Source organism: Cynocephalus volans, chromosome 4, assembly GCF_027409185.1.
Source record: "Cynocephalus volans isolate mCynVol1 chromosome 4, mCynVol1.pri, whole genome shotgun sequence".
NCBI lineage: Eukaryota > Metazoa > Chordata > Mammalia > Dermoptera > Cynocephalidae > Cynocephalus > Cynocephalus volans.
This window is the reverse complement of record NC_084463.1, coordinates 108641714-108654265: the sequence shown is the minus strand read 5'-3', so window position 1 is coordinate 108654265 and position 12552 is coordinate 108641714. Positions and strand designations below refer to the sequence as shown.

Below are 12552 nucleotides of genomic sequence, written 5' to 3'. Positions count from 1 at the left end.
GGCTATTAAGTCTAGAACAAAGCCAAGTAATAATGACAAATACCACCACACTGTCATCACATAATACCCATGAATGCACTGTCGAAGCTCAAACTAGATCACTGCCAATAACTTAACATTTACTTATTCTACTTCTCTGCCTCCTCTCACCTCCAAGGTAAACACTACTGTGAATTTCCAGTTCATCATTCTTTTGCTTTTTGGTTTCGGTTTTGTCATATATATATATATATATCATATCCACATACACAGTTAATTCTTATTACTAGCAGATTCTGTATTTGCAAATTCACTCCTTGATAAAAAAATTTTTTTGATGGCAGGTTGCTACAGGGATTGAACTCTGCACCTTGGCGTTGCTAAAATTTATTTTTAACTTGAATATCAATACCTGCAGAGTTTTTCCAGTCATTTGAGAACATACACGATAGTGAAAAATTTGGGTTGCCTGATGTGCCTGTTCCCAGCTGAGGTGGAACAAGGCTTTGTTTCAGCTCTTGTAAACAACTATCATTTTCACAGTCTGTTTAGTGCCATGTTTTTTCCATTTTTACTGATTTTACAGCTTAAAACGGACCCTAAGCATACTGCTGTCTAGCATTCCTAAGTGCAAAAAGGCTGTAATATGCCTTACAGAGAAAATAACTTGCGTGAGATAAGCTTTGCTCAAGCATAAGTTATGAAAGGAATATAAGCCTGTATCTTCCCTAGGCGTGGTGACTTTACAGAACATTACTTCTGTGGATAACGAGAATGTCTCAAATAACATTTTAGTTTCACTTGCTTTTGAATTTTATACGAGTATTATAATAAGTATTATTTTCTAAGACTAGCTTTTTAAGTTCAACATTGTTAAGATTTCCCCATATTGTTACTTATAGCTACAAGACAACTTTCTGTGTCCTTGTTTTAGATATGTTTCCTGTAAATAGCACATGGCTGGGGTTTGTTTTGCTAATATTCAATGTTTCCCCCTCTAGTTTAATCCTCTTACATTTTTTGTGATTACTGATATATTTGGACTTGTTTTTGCTATATTATTTATTTTGTTTTACCCACCTTTTATGTGCTGAGAAATTTTATATTTTCTCAAATTAAAAAAAATTATTTCTTCCCTTTTTCTTATTCCATTATCTCTCATTAACTACTCATTCAGAGATTACATATATTTTCAGTAATTAACCTTGGAATTTTATAAAGCATACTTAAAAAAACTGAAGTTGATATTAACTGCCTATCCAAAAAATCTAAGAATACTGAAACATTTTAACTCTGATCAACCCTCTTCCAACCATGCATTTTATTTTTAACCTCACAATTTGCCATAATCATTATCATTTTGCAGATAACATCTGCTTACATTTTCCTACCTGTAAAAAAGTATCTTTACTATCCACACTTTATGACCCTCAGAACTTGTATTTCGTAAGGTTACATATCTCGAAACCAGAATCGAAATCCAAGCTGGGGTTCACATTACATTCAAACTGTATTCAGCTTTAGACATAATATCTATCTCTGGGACATCAGATGAAGGGGATGTTTGAGGTGACCTAGGCAAATACTCGATCCTACAAGATTTCTGGGAAATGTCATCTAGTCTTTGCTTAGATTCAGCCAATGGCAAACCTCAACACAACCCAGGGCAGCTCTCAAGTTACAGAAAGCACCTGAAAATTTCCTGAGGTTTTGGGGAAATCTTGTTAAACTTTAACCCACAGATCCTTATTCTGCACCAAGAACCAAAGTGACAAACAGCTCCATCCTACTATTCAAGTATTTTAAGACACTGACCACACATTCTACCTTTTGTTCAGATTAAGCTTCTAATTCTCTCAACTATTTTTTCTCCATGGATTCTCTTTCTTATTTCCTGTGGAGACCACATGACCCATCAAGAAATGGTTTGCAATGTTGTCAGCGGACACCTTTCAAGATTGAAACCAAAGGAACAATTTGGTAAAGCAATTAATCCTCACCATGGAGATGGCTGTCTTGTATCAGCATAGAAGCATGGGTCCCAGAACTGATCTGTATCTTTTTCCTCCCCTCCCACTCACTACCACACCTCTGGGACTTCAACACTGCATAAGGCAGCTCTGTGTACTGCCACCCATGTAAGATGCTATGAAGGAGAAATGATGAAAATCAATTTTTCTGGAGGTCCAGCTTGCTCTGATCATAGGCAAGACCGAGGAGAAAGTGCCGCTGTAAAACTAGTGTGCTGAGAAGGCTATCTGGTGTGGGGTCAGGTGAAGCTAAAGTGAGTTGTGGGTGCAACTACTGATGATGAGTCATGTCAAACACACAACTGACTTCTACCTGCAGTACTCACTTCCCGGCTATGTGAGCTGTAGAACAGTTTCTCCCTTCTACCCAGCAATAAACTCACATAAAATGGAATTCATTTACAAAAAGTAGGCTGTATTTATTTAGAGTCACAAGCAGTTGACTGACTCAGTGTGACTCAAAACCACAAACCATTTCTCCTTCACTTTAGTCTGAGTCCTAGGGCTGAGACCCAGACTGGCAGGAGAGCTGCTTGGGGCCCAGTCACAGATTTACAAGTTTCTCATTGAGGGCAATCTGTGACTGCGTGAGATTGGCCAGGTAAGTCACCATCAGCAGATCCTGGAAGACAGATACACAGTGAAAACACATATTATAATACTCATGTAAAGTTCAAAAACAAGTGAAACTAAACTGTCATTTTAGATTTATTTAAGGGGTTGGGTGGGAAAGAGAGCAGAGAGGCTGGTGTTAGGCTCCATGGTGAACACTGGGTGTGAGGACAGTCCTGGATAAGTGACAGCTGGGAGAGAGTGAGAAAGAGTCAAAGGTGGAAGGCAGGAAGGAAATGGTTAAGAATACTTTCTCACCTCTACTGATATATTTATAGACTATAGATCCATGAGTGGAATATAGGGAATCATGAACTCAGACAGGAAAAATAAGAAATTGTGTTTTCTCTAAATTTTAGCATTTCTTTCCATCATGATCAAGATAACAAGTCACAGTAGTATCAGCAGAACCTGAGACAATGGAATCAAAGAAGGAGAAGGAATCTCCAAACATGTGAACCACTTCTTTCTTCCTCACAACTTGGATTGCAAGGGGGCCAACAGGGAAGCCCTGTCTCCCTTCCACCCCACCCAACTCCCTTTCCATTTGTGTGGGGGAAGGAACCAGGCCCCCGGAGACCTGGGAATGGCACTCACATTGATGTTGCTGTTGAGCATGGTCTCGAAGTCCTCGGGAACTATTTTGGGTACTTGGTTAACCAGGCTCATCAAGAAGCGGCCCACAGTATTGTCAGCTGACACCTTTCCAGACTGAGCACCAAAACAAAGATTCAATGAGGCAGTCAATTCTCCCTATGGAGCACTATCATTTCCTCAGCACATCCCTCAGTGATCCCAGAGTAGAGATCTATTTCCTCCCTCTTTGTTTTTCCATGCCCCCTCTCACCAGTACATCCTCTGCATACTGCAACACTGTGCTCAGGGCATCCTGGATGCGAGCTGATGCCCCTCCTACTTGCTGCAAGTCACTTGAGAGTCCAATCACCCTGTTCGGGCTAAAACAGGTCTTCATGATCAGGTCAACTGTGGGAGTGGGTTGGCGGGATTGTGGACAGTGGTGGGTAATAAGACATAGATAATTCAGTCATCCCATCAGGAAAGAGATGGTCTTTAAATATCCTGCTAACTCCCCTTCCCACCTCCCTTTGGATTTGGTCAGTTTCATCAAACTCCCTGCTCTGCTGTTATCAGCTTTTCTTCCTCCTGATAGATGATAGAGCTCAACTCCTTCACCTAGTATGCGAATCAGACTTTGGTCTCATATGAATGGTCACGTGGCCTCTGGAGCTGTTAATTTCTCACTTATGACAAAATTTCTCAAATAATTCCTTGAATCTTATTTATACAGGAGAATGACTGACTTCTAGTCATCACAAACCTAAGATCATTGGTTCCTCTTTAGATCACAGCAGACCTCCATCCTTGTTACAGAGGAACAGCACTCCCTCCCCACCAACCCAGAAAAATGCCTAAGACCTCTAAGGAGCATATGGAAAGATTACTCACCTCCGATGCGTTCAGTGTCATAATATGCATATTTCACTGTCAGAGGTGTGAACATCACTCCCATGGTCCTCCCAGGGACACCCATTAAAGTGCTAGGGAAAGAGAACTCAAAGTAAACTGACGATCTTGGGAGAGGGTTTCCATGTCTAATCTGGGCTGGTAAAGCATTCCAGCAGGACAATGGCTTCCAAGGCTCTGAGATAAGAAGGCTGAGATCACTAGAACCTAGAGGTCTCATGGGAGCAAAAGTCAATTTCTCTCTCTAGCTCATTCCACACACCAAGCCATAGGCTTGAGAGAGGAGACTCAGTCTTTGGATCTGGCCTGGTTCCTTTAGAGGATTACTTTACACACTGCTCAGTGTCATTAATGAGAGGAAAAGACTGGATTTCCCTGTGGAGATGGCTGCCTGGACACCCACCTCCATGCAAAGAAAAGATAGAGATGGGACAATCACCATCATGGAAAGAAAAGATGGAGATTGAGTCCTTCATCAGCACTGAAAAAATAAATTGACTCCTGCTCACCAAGACTATATTGGGTGCCATAAGTAATCTCACTAAAGGTGTTGTCTTTACTATGTCAACTATACACTTTCAATTGGATCTTGAAGAGTTTGAAATATCTGTAAAAGCTAAGAAATCAAGCAGTGGCTACAGCTTAGTGATGTGCCAACTAGCACGTAAGGACTCGGCATCCGCCATCTTTGTCTTACTGCATAGTTAAATGGCTACATCAGTGTCAGACACAGAAACAGCACAAAGTGAAATAGTGTATGAGATGCACTAACTAGTGTTTCCACTCTAACCAGGAGACATAATTCTTCCAACTCCCACCAGCCTCTTCTTCAGCATGCCACTAGGGCCTTTCCCAACGTCCACCATTAACTGGTATTTTAACTGCCTGCAATATGAATGTGTCAACCCTGTAATGTTACTGACCCAAACTACACTCAATCCTGGGTTAACAGAGTGTTCAATATAAGGACAGTCATCTTTCAATCTGCATTACCCCGAGTACTGTGCTAAGTTCTAGGGATAACAACAAACTAAAGGGTAATTCGGAAAAGTAGTGAACATGGAGAAGGATCATGACAAAAATATCACATGAGGACTGGCTGCAGGAGCTATGGATACGTTCTAAAAAAGACAACACAAAAGAAACACGACAGCTTGCTTAAATATCTAAAGGGCTACCATTTGAAATTAAGAGCATTGAGTAGAAACCTGGAGAATAGCTAGGATCACTGAGTGGAAACTACATGGATAGACAGAGTTTGTTTCAGAATAAAACTTTTCTAATGATAACTGTTGAGAAAGATGAATGAGCCTCCTCAGAAGGCAGTGAGTTACACACTGAGAGAATTTAACTTGCTTGGGGTGGGGGTGGGGTGTCCTCTAGGCATGGTATGAACTGGATAGCCTTTTATGCCCCTATGGCCCAACACTCTGTGGTCACCTGACATAGGCCTTGATGCTCATGCGGCCATTCTGGAGACTTGTGTCCACAGTGAGGTGAATGGGGTTGGGGGCCTCCCGGCTGTAGTACTCATGGATCAGGACAGAGTGCTCTGTGATGTCATGGCCTGTAGCGTACCTGGAAAATGGAGCATAGTTGTGGACTCATGTCTACATGTGACATCAACACTGAACACAATGGTGGCATGGGTGTCTCTGGGGTACCTGATATTCCTATGATAGTGAGACCAAATGCCAAAAACAACATATACTGAAAACTATGTCAAATTAAATCAAAGGCTGACTTAGTGCTCTTGAAAAGTTCCAAGTTACCAGCAAGGCAAAAAAAAAAAAAAAAAAAAAAAAGACTCACAGTGGAAACTACAATTCAAGATAAATATTCTTGGCCTCATAGGATCAGAACTGCTGGCAAAACAAACTGAATTCACAGCTCCTCAAGGCAATAAATACACTTTTAATACTCTGTCTTCAAAAGGAGAAGGACAAGATTTGGTCTGGTAGTAAAAGACCTTGGCAATCACTGAGAGACTTTCCATCCACCCCTTCCCTCTCCAACTTACCAGCCCAGGATGAGCTCATTTGGAGAGACTTTTTTATGCAATTCATACATGTTCTTAGCAAATTCCATGTCAACAGCCACCTACGAGGGAAGTCAGGAAAGGAATCTAAGAAGCCAGAACCATAGAAAAATTGGATAAAAAGGACAAGAGGCCACTCCTGACAGAAGAGGTCCAGGAATTACATTCAAATGAATGAAGCTCCTTGGCTGTAGGAGCTCTAATTATGAGCACACCATATTGTGCAGGAGGGGCCTTGAGGGGAGCCTAGCAAACGAATAGCTACAAACTGCACAGGGGCAGCTCAAATTCCCACTCACTTCATCTTCTGACTCGTTGTGTGGTACTGAAAAGCAATTGGTGACCTCCACTGAGTGCTTGTCAACAGTTCCTGTGAAAGAGAGAATCATCTATTATATCATATCATCCTAGAGCTCCCATCAGCCTCCAACTACTTTTGAAAGCTTTTGGAGGCCTCCTCAAAGTCAATGAACACCAAACTGAACTTATAAGATCCCAGTTCAGCCATGTGTATCAATAGGACCAACATTCTCCAGAGAGCTGAAACTGTGGAGTGATCTCCAACCCCTCCCTCTAACCATCACCAAATAGGGTTTATTCTTCCTACACAAGGTCTCCTTTTGCCTGTTACTTTCCATTTCCAGCCTTTCCAAACCCTCATTCTATGACCTTTGTTTTTCAGCCTTTAGGCTTTTTCTCTATAATTTAATCTGCAGAGCTACCTGGAAGATTTTAATGTCTATACAGACCACCAATAATAGTAGACTAGTCTCAAACTCTTGAGCACAACTTTAGGGAGTTTCACCTGTACCTCCCTTAGTCATCTGGTCCCATGATCATAACCTTAACCCTATCATCATCCAGAAACCCTCTACCTGTGAACCTTAAATGTCAATATGTCAGTCTTTTGCCACAAACTTTTGTTCTTTTAGTTCTAATACCTTAATTCCCACTACATTTGTTTCTTGACCTCACCAAGACTATTAGTCCCATGACTCCTCTATTCTTTTCTAACCTACTGGCACCTCCCACCCCAGGATTCAAGTGCTTCTCTCTCCATCACAGACCACAATGTTGTCTATACCCACTAGTGCTTGTTTAATTCCAGTTCACTATGGTTTCTGTTCCCTTAGCTCAAACTATGTTCCTAAACCCAGTAAATATATATTCTTTAGCTTATTTGACCTCTTATCAGCATTCAACAGACTGGACCACTTCCTCCATTTAAAAACTTTCATTCCCTTGGGCTTCCATGACACCAGTCTCTTCTACTTTTCTTACTACCTTTCTAATCTTCTTTGTCAGTTACTCTGCCCGTGACTTCTTAGGTTTTCAGGATTCTTGTTCTCCTATCTTTTTACTCTATGATCCTTTTCTAGGCCAGGCTCTGACCTACAAATGTTTTTGTAAACAAAAGTTTACATGCCCAATTGTTTACATATTGTTTACGGCTGCTTTGTTGCTACAAAGACAGAGCTGAGTAGTTGCAACAGAGCCTGCGCACAAAGCCTACAATATTTACTGTCTGGCCCTTTACAGAAAGCTTGCAAAGCCCTGCTTTAGGTGATCTCATTCATTTTTATGGGTTTAATTACCTTCTTTATTCCAATGACATAATTCCTAAACTGACATACTTGCACACATCTCTTTTGCATTATATTCAATTTTTACTTGACAATTCCATCAGAATACTCAAAGAGCACCTCAAAAGGAATATACCCCAAACTGAAGTCAACCTCTACATTCCCTTTCTTCTTCTGCACCTAACGAAAGATCTAGGAGTCATCCTTGATACTTTCTTCTCTCTAATCCCTCATTTCTGATCACACCAACTCCTGTCAACTATTTCCTATCTCTACTCATCCACTCCTCTCCACCCTCACTTTTCAAGTATGTCTCTGTTACAAGAACAGTCTCTATCTGGTGTCCATGTACAGCTCATGCATGTTTCTTATCCACTTTCTACAAAGCAGCCAGAGTAATCTTTCCCATTCAGTCTTAGCTGAAATGCCTATTGCTCAAGATCTTCCCCATGTAATCACAGGTTAGACTGATATTTTGTCTTCTCACAGCTCCCTGTAATTCTCCTTCACAGCACTTGACACACTTGTACCTCTATGGTTCCTGACTTTGCTGGCTTCATTTCCTGCCATCTCTTCTCTCTCCTACATTCCTTCAATCCTGAACTCTTCAGATAGTGGACTTACCAGGCTCTTTACACTTCTTGCAGCTGCTTTAATGCCCAGCTCAAATGTCACCTTTTCTGTGAAGCTTTCCCCAACCTTTTGAAATAGTTACGTCTTCTGTATTTCCATGCCACTATGACACCCTTCTACTGAAGTATTTATCACACTGTATTCTAATTATTTACATATAAAAGTATACCTCCATCTTCAGTTTAAGGTTACAGTAGAGCTAGTTTTATTGAACTTTGAATTCTGAGTACTTAATAGTCTTATGGTACATAAAAGACACTAATGACTTCATTTAACCAAATGAAATATTTCATGAATTAATGTCTGAGAAAATTGTAAGTTTCAAGCAAACAGAATCTATGCTTCATTCTTCTGTAAGCATTACGTCTATAAAGCACTGCACCATGACCTTAGTTTGGAAGTGAATCTGAGAATCCAGATTACAGCTGGTCTGAATAGGGTCACTGTAATATTTGGCACACTAAGATAAGCCATGGGTAGAGAATTGTTTCTTTAGTTAAATTGCTCCAGTGAGTTTGAAAATTTGACAGTGCAGCTGAAAGAGTAAGTTAGTATTTGTTGAGGGCCAAGTCAGTGATACAAAGATGACTTTTTACAGAAGCTCAAAGCAGGGCACAGTTACAGAATGCCATCAGACTGTGAGAGGTTACGAAAGGAGTGAGGGTGAGGGTATGGGACGGACAACTAATACCTAACACTTGGGAACCTGCAAGATGGGTGGAACTTAAAGAAACAAACAAGAGAGATCAGGGAAGGTACCTGTGGCAGAAGACACAAAGGCTTGGTTTGAGAAAAGACACGGCAATGTTTGGAAGATAATTTAAGTTTCTATAAAATGCTACCCTGTCAGAGAGAGAGGAGAACGTGTGTTTGTGTGTGTTAGGGGTGATACAGGCCTGATGTGGTGAATGTCAAGTAACATAACAGCTGTACCTAATGTGTGCCAGCACAGTTAGATGCCTTCTGTAATAATTTAGTCTCACAAAGACTAAGTCTAAATAGCGCCTGAAGGAACTAGACTTTAGGTAACTTGCCCCAAGGCACTTGACTAATATTTTGCGGAGTCTACCAACAAATCTTGTCCTCCTTGCAATACACCAATTTTCTTCTATGGTAATAAGGACTATTACACGTTCGAGAGTAAGAAAGAGAAATGATGCACACAAGTACAGTGGATTCACAATAATCTGTGTTTAAAATGTCACTAAAATGGAGGAGAAATTAATTTGATGGGCCCAGCAGTTCCCAGAGAAAGAAATTTATCATCAACAATCCCTTTCTAGTGCTTTTCAGTTTTACAAATCACTTTAACATAAAATATTTATCCCCCAAATTTGGAACACAGGCAGGGAAGGTTATTCTTCAATGAGAAGGTTAAGCAGAATTATAAACAGAAAATACAGTTGTTTGTGTCCAAGCACTTGGGTAACAGGGTTTATAACATTAGGGACTAATATAAGGAGAGACTGAGGGACAGAGGATCAGACTCAGAAGTTTAGGAAAGCAGAATATTATAAAATACCAAATGGGTTCCAGCCTAACCGGTTTACTTGTTGGGAGGGATATCTTTTTACAGACGTTTCCACTCCTTTGCCAACTGGTTAGAAAATTCTCTGTAAACACCTTGAAAATACACTCAGTCAATGATAAGGGGAAAAACGTGGTCACTGGTTATAAGAAGTCACGAGTTCCTGACTCCATGCTCGATATTTGAGCTCATTTTTGACAGATTGGGGCAAATCATATTTGACGTGAAATGCTGTTGGGGAGATTAAAAACAAAATGTAAATCACTCGGCACACGACGTTTATTCAAAAAATGATAACTATTTGTATATTTTATGTCGCTCAATGTGACAGCAATCCGTCAGAAAAGAAGAGGTTCAAGTTCCTTGGGAAGATAAGTCGCAGCAGAAAAGTGGGATGGAAAAACAGACATGAGAGGTCAGTGGGCATGGGAGGAGAGGGAGGCGGGACGTCAGGGATGAGACAGTGAGAGGGGGAGCGAGAAAAATGGGAAGTGGGAGGGAGAAGAGAACGCCAATTTTCTCCGACCACTCACCCAGCAATGTCCCAATAACTCTGGCAGCGCCCTCGTTGCGTCGCTCGTAGCTGTCCACGATGGAGGCCAAAATGACCGGGTGCAGTCTGACCACGCGGCCGCCGGGGAAGGGCCCTGGGAGAGCGGGACCAGGCAGCGAGGACGCGGGGGTTTGCGCTGGGGCTTGCGCTGAGGCCGGGGTCTGGCCCGGAGCCGCGGTCACAGCCGCTGTCGCCGCCGGATCTGAGGATGAAGCCGGAGCCGCAGCCGGAGCCGGAGAAGGAGACGGCGCTGGAGCTGGCGTTGGTGCTGGAGCTGGGGCTGGTGTTGAAGCTGAGGCTGCTGCCGTCGCTGGGGCTGGAGTGGCGGGAGGAGTACTTGCTGGTACTACCGGCGTGGCCATCTTGTGGAGAAAGAAGGAACCCGCAGTGGAAGGGAGTGAGTTGTTGAATATTAGGAGATCGATTGGCTGAATATGTACCACGTGACCTAAATCTTTGTGCCTATTGGTTACTGATGACTTCTCGGTGCACTATCCTGCTGTTTGTAATTTTTCCGGAGTTTGTGCTCTTTGCCTTCGGTCCGGTGTGCACTTAGTGAGACCCGGACTAAGTAGTTCCGAGTAACCTTCGGGCCGACGTTAGAGGAAAGGAAACAACTCAACTCAGCTGCGCAGCTGCCGCCAGGTGGAGCCAGAGGGCAGCGGTAAAGGTAGCATTTCGTATTTTAGGCTCATGAGATTACGGATATCGAAGAACTCTTCAGAATGCAAGACAGAGAGAAAGAGAGAGAGAAAGAAAAAACCACAATAATACATTGAACTTCCCCCCCCTCCCCCCAAAAGAAGGGAACGGAACTGTGGATAGTGAAAGCTATAGGTGGAGCAGGTTTTTGGAAAAAGATGCCGATTTCATTTCTGGATGTGTCAACTTTGAGATGTTCATCAGTCATCCAAATGGAGTTGTAGTCGGTTGCATATACTAATCTCATTTTTGACAGATTGGGGCAAATCATATTTGGATTTGAATGAAGATTCAAATTGAGAGAGGATTGAATGAAGCAATGCTTTGTAAAGCTCAAAGCACATGACTGATATACAGTAGTTATTATTAGGTCGTAGTTATTATCATTACTATGTGATGGAAGGAGCTCTGATCTTAACTCACAGTTTGGAGGCAGGAGGAAGAAAGGAAGACTAGCATTAGCACACCTTCTTGTCTGTATTAGTAGAACAGCGTTTCATGGCCACACTTACCACACTCTCTTACTTGGAGCAATCTACAATTTTTTTCTAGGCCTCGAATTCCTTCTTGGTATAATGGTGATAATAACATCTGCCTGTGAGGAAACTGTCAACTCTCTTAATTAGGTCAAGCCCAGTATCCAGCTGACAAGGTGGGTGGGTGAGGTCGGTTTCTTAACCCTGACTCTTATGCTCAAGAATTGATTTCTCCTTGGAGCTACCTTCCATAATTAGAATTCACATGATCCTGCTTCTCTATAAGTGATCTGAGTAGATACACATTCTTTCTTTTAATTTCCCAAGTATAAGTGAAGCTTATCAGAAAAAATCGAAAAGTAACTCTTGGATTCGATGACCCGGAGTCTTTAGCAATCCTAGTAGAGCAATGTCAGTGGAATTAAGGATGGGATGGGCACAGAAACCAGGATTCAGGTGTGAGAGAATGGCCAGTCTGAACTGAAGGCAGTGACTGCTGGCTGCTCTTTCAGGGAGCTGTCTGGGAAGGAAAGGAGACATTTAAGGCAGCAGCCAGGGGATTAGCAAGATTGAGAAGTGGACAATTTAGGATGGAAGAGTTTCAGGTATATTTTAAACCGAGGGTGAGGATATAGAGGAGAGAGTTGAACATACAAGTAAGAGTGCAATAAAATGTCTAATGCAACAGGGCAGGAAGGAGGACCTGCACTGAGAAACCTAGATGAGAGGGATGGTCTTGTACAGGACGAAGGATATGCTGGAGAGAATGTCCTGGGCTATGGCTTCCCTGTGAGTGCTGAGTAGGGTCTGCCTGTGTCAGGGCCAGTCCCCTGAGATCATCCCATGGGAATAAGGCCAGAGGAGAAGAACCCAGATGAAGAGGTGTTGCTGCCCCAAACTGACCATGCACACCCTTGGTACCTCCTGTCTATC

At 42.1% G+C, this 12552-nt stretch overlaps 1 protein-coding gene across 1 annotated transcript; it reads right to left on the bottom strand.

Moving 5' to 3' along the window:
- Positions 1-2403: 2403 nt before the first annotated feature.
- EIF3F (eukaryotic translation initiation factor 3 subunit F) lies at positions 2404-10813 on the bottom strand. Its single transcript, XM_063094325.1, has 8 exons — positions 10422-10813; positions 6444-6514; positions 6127-6206; positions 5547-5684; positions 4089-4180; positions 3469-3605; positions 3219-3332; positions 2404-2631 (listed from the first exon to the last, which is right to left on the bottom strand). Exons 1-8 carry the CDS (start codon positions 10801-10803, stop codon positions 2554-2556), a joined length of 1092 nt encoding a protein of 363 aa, XP_062950395.1. The 5' UTR covers positions 10804-10813; the 3' UTR covers positions 2404-2553.
- Positions 10814-12552: the final 1739 nt, after the last annotated feature.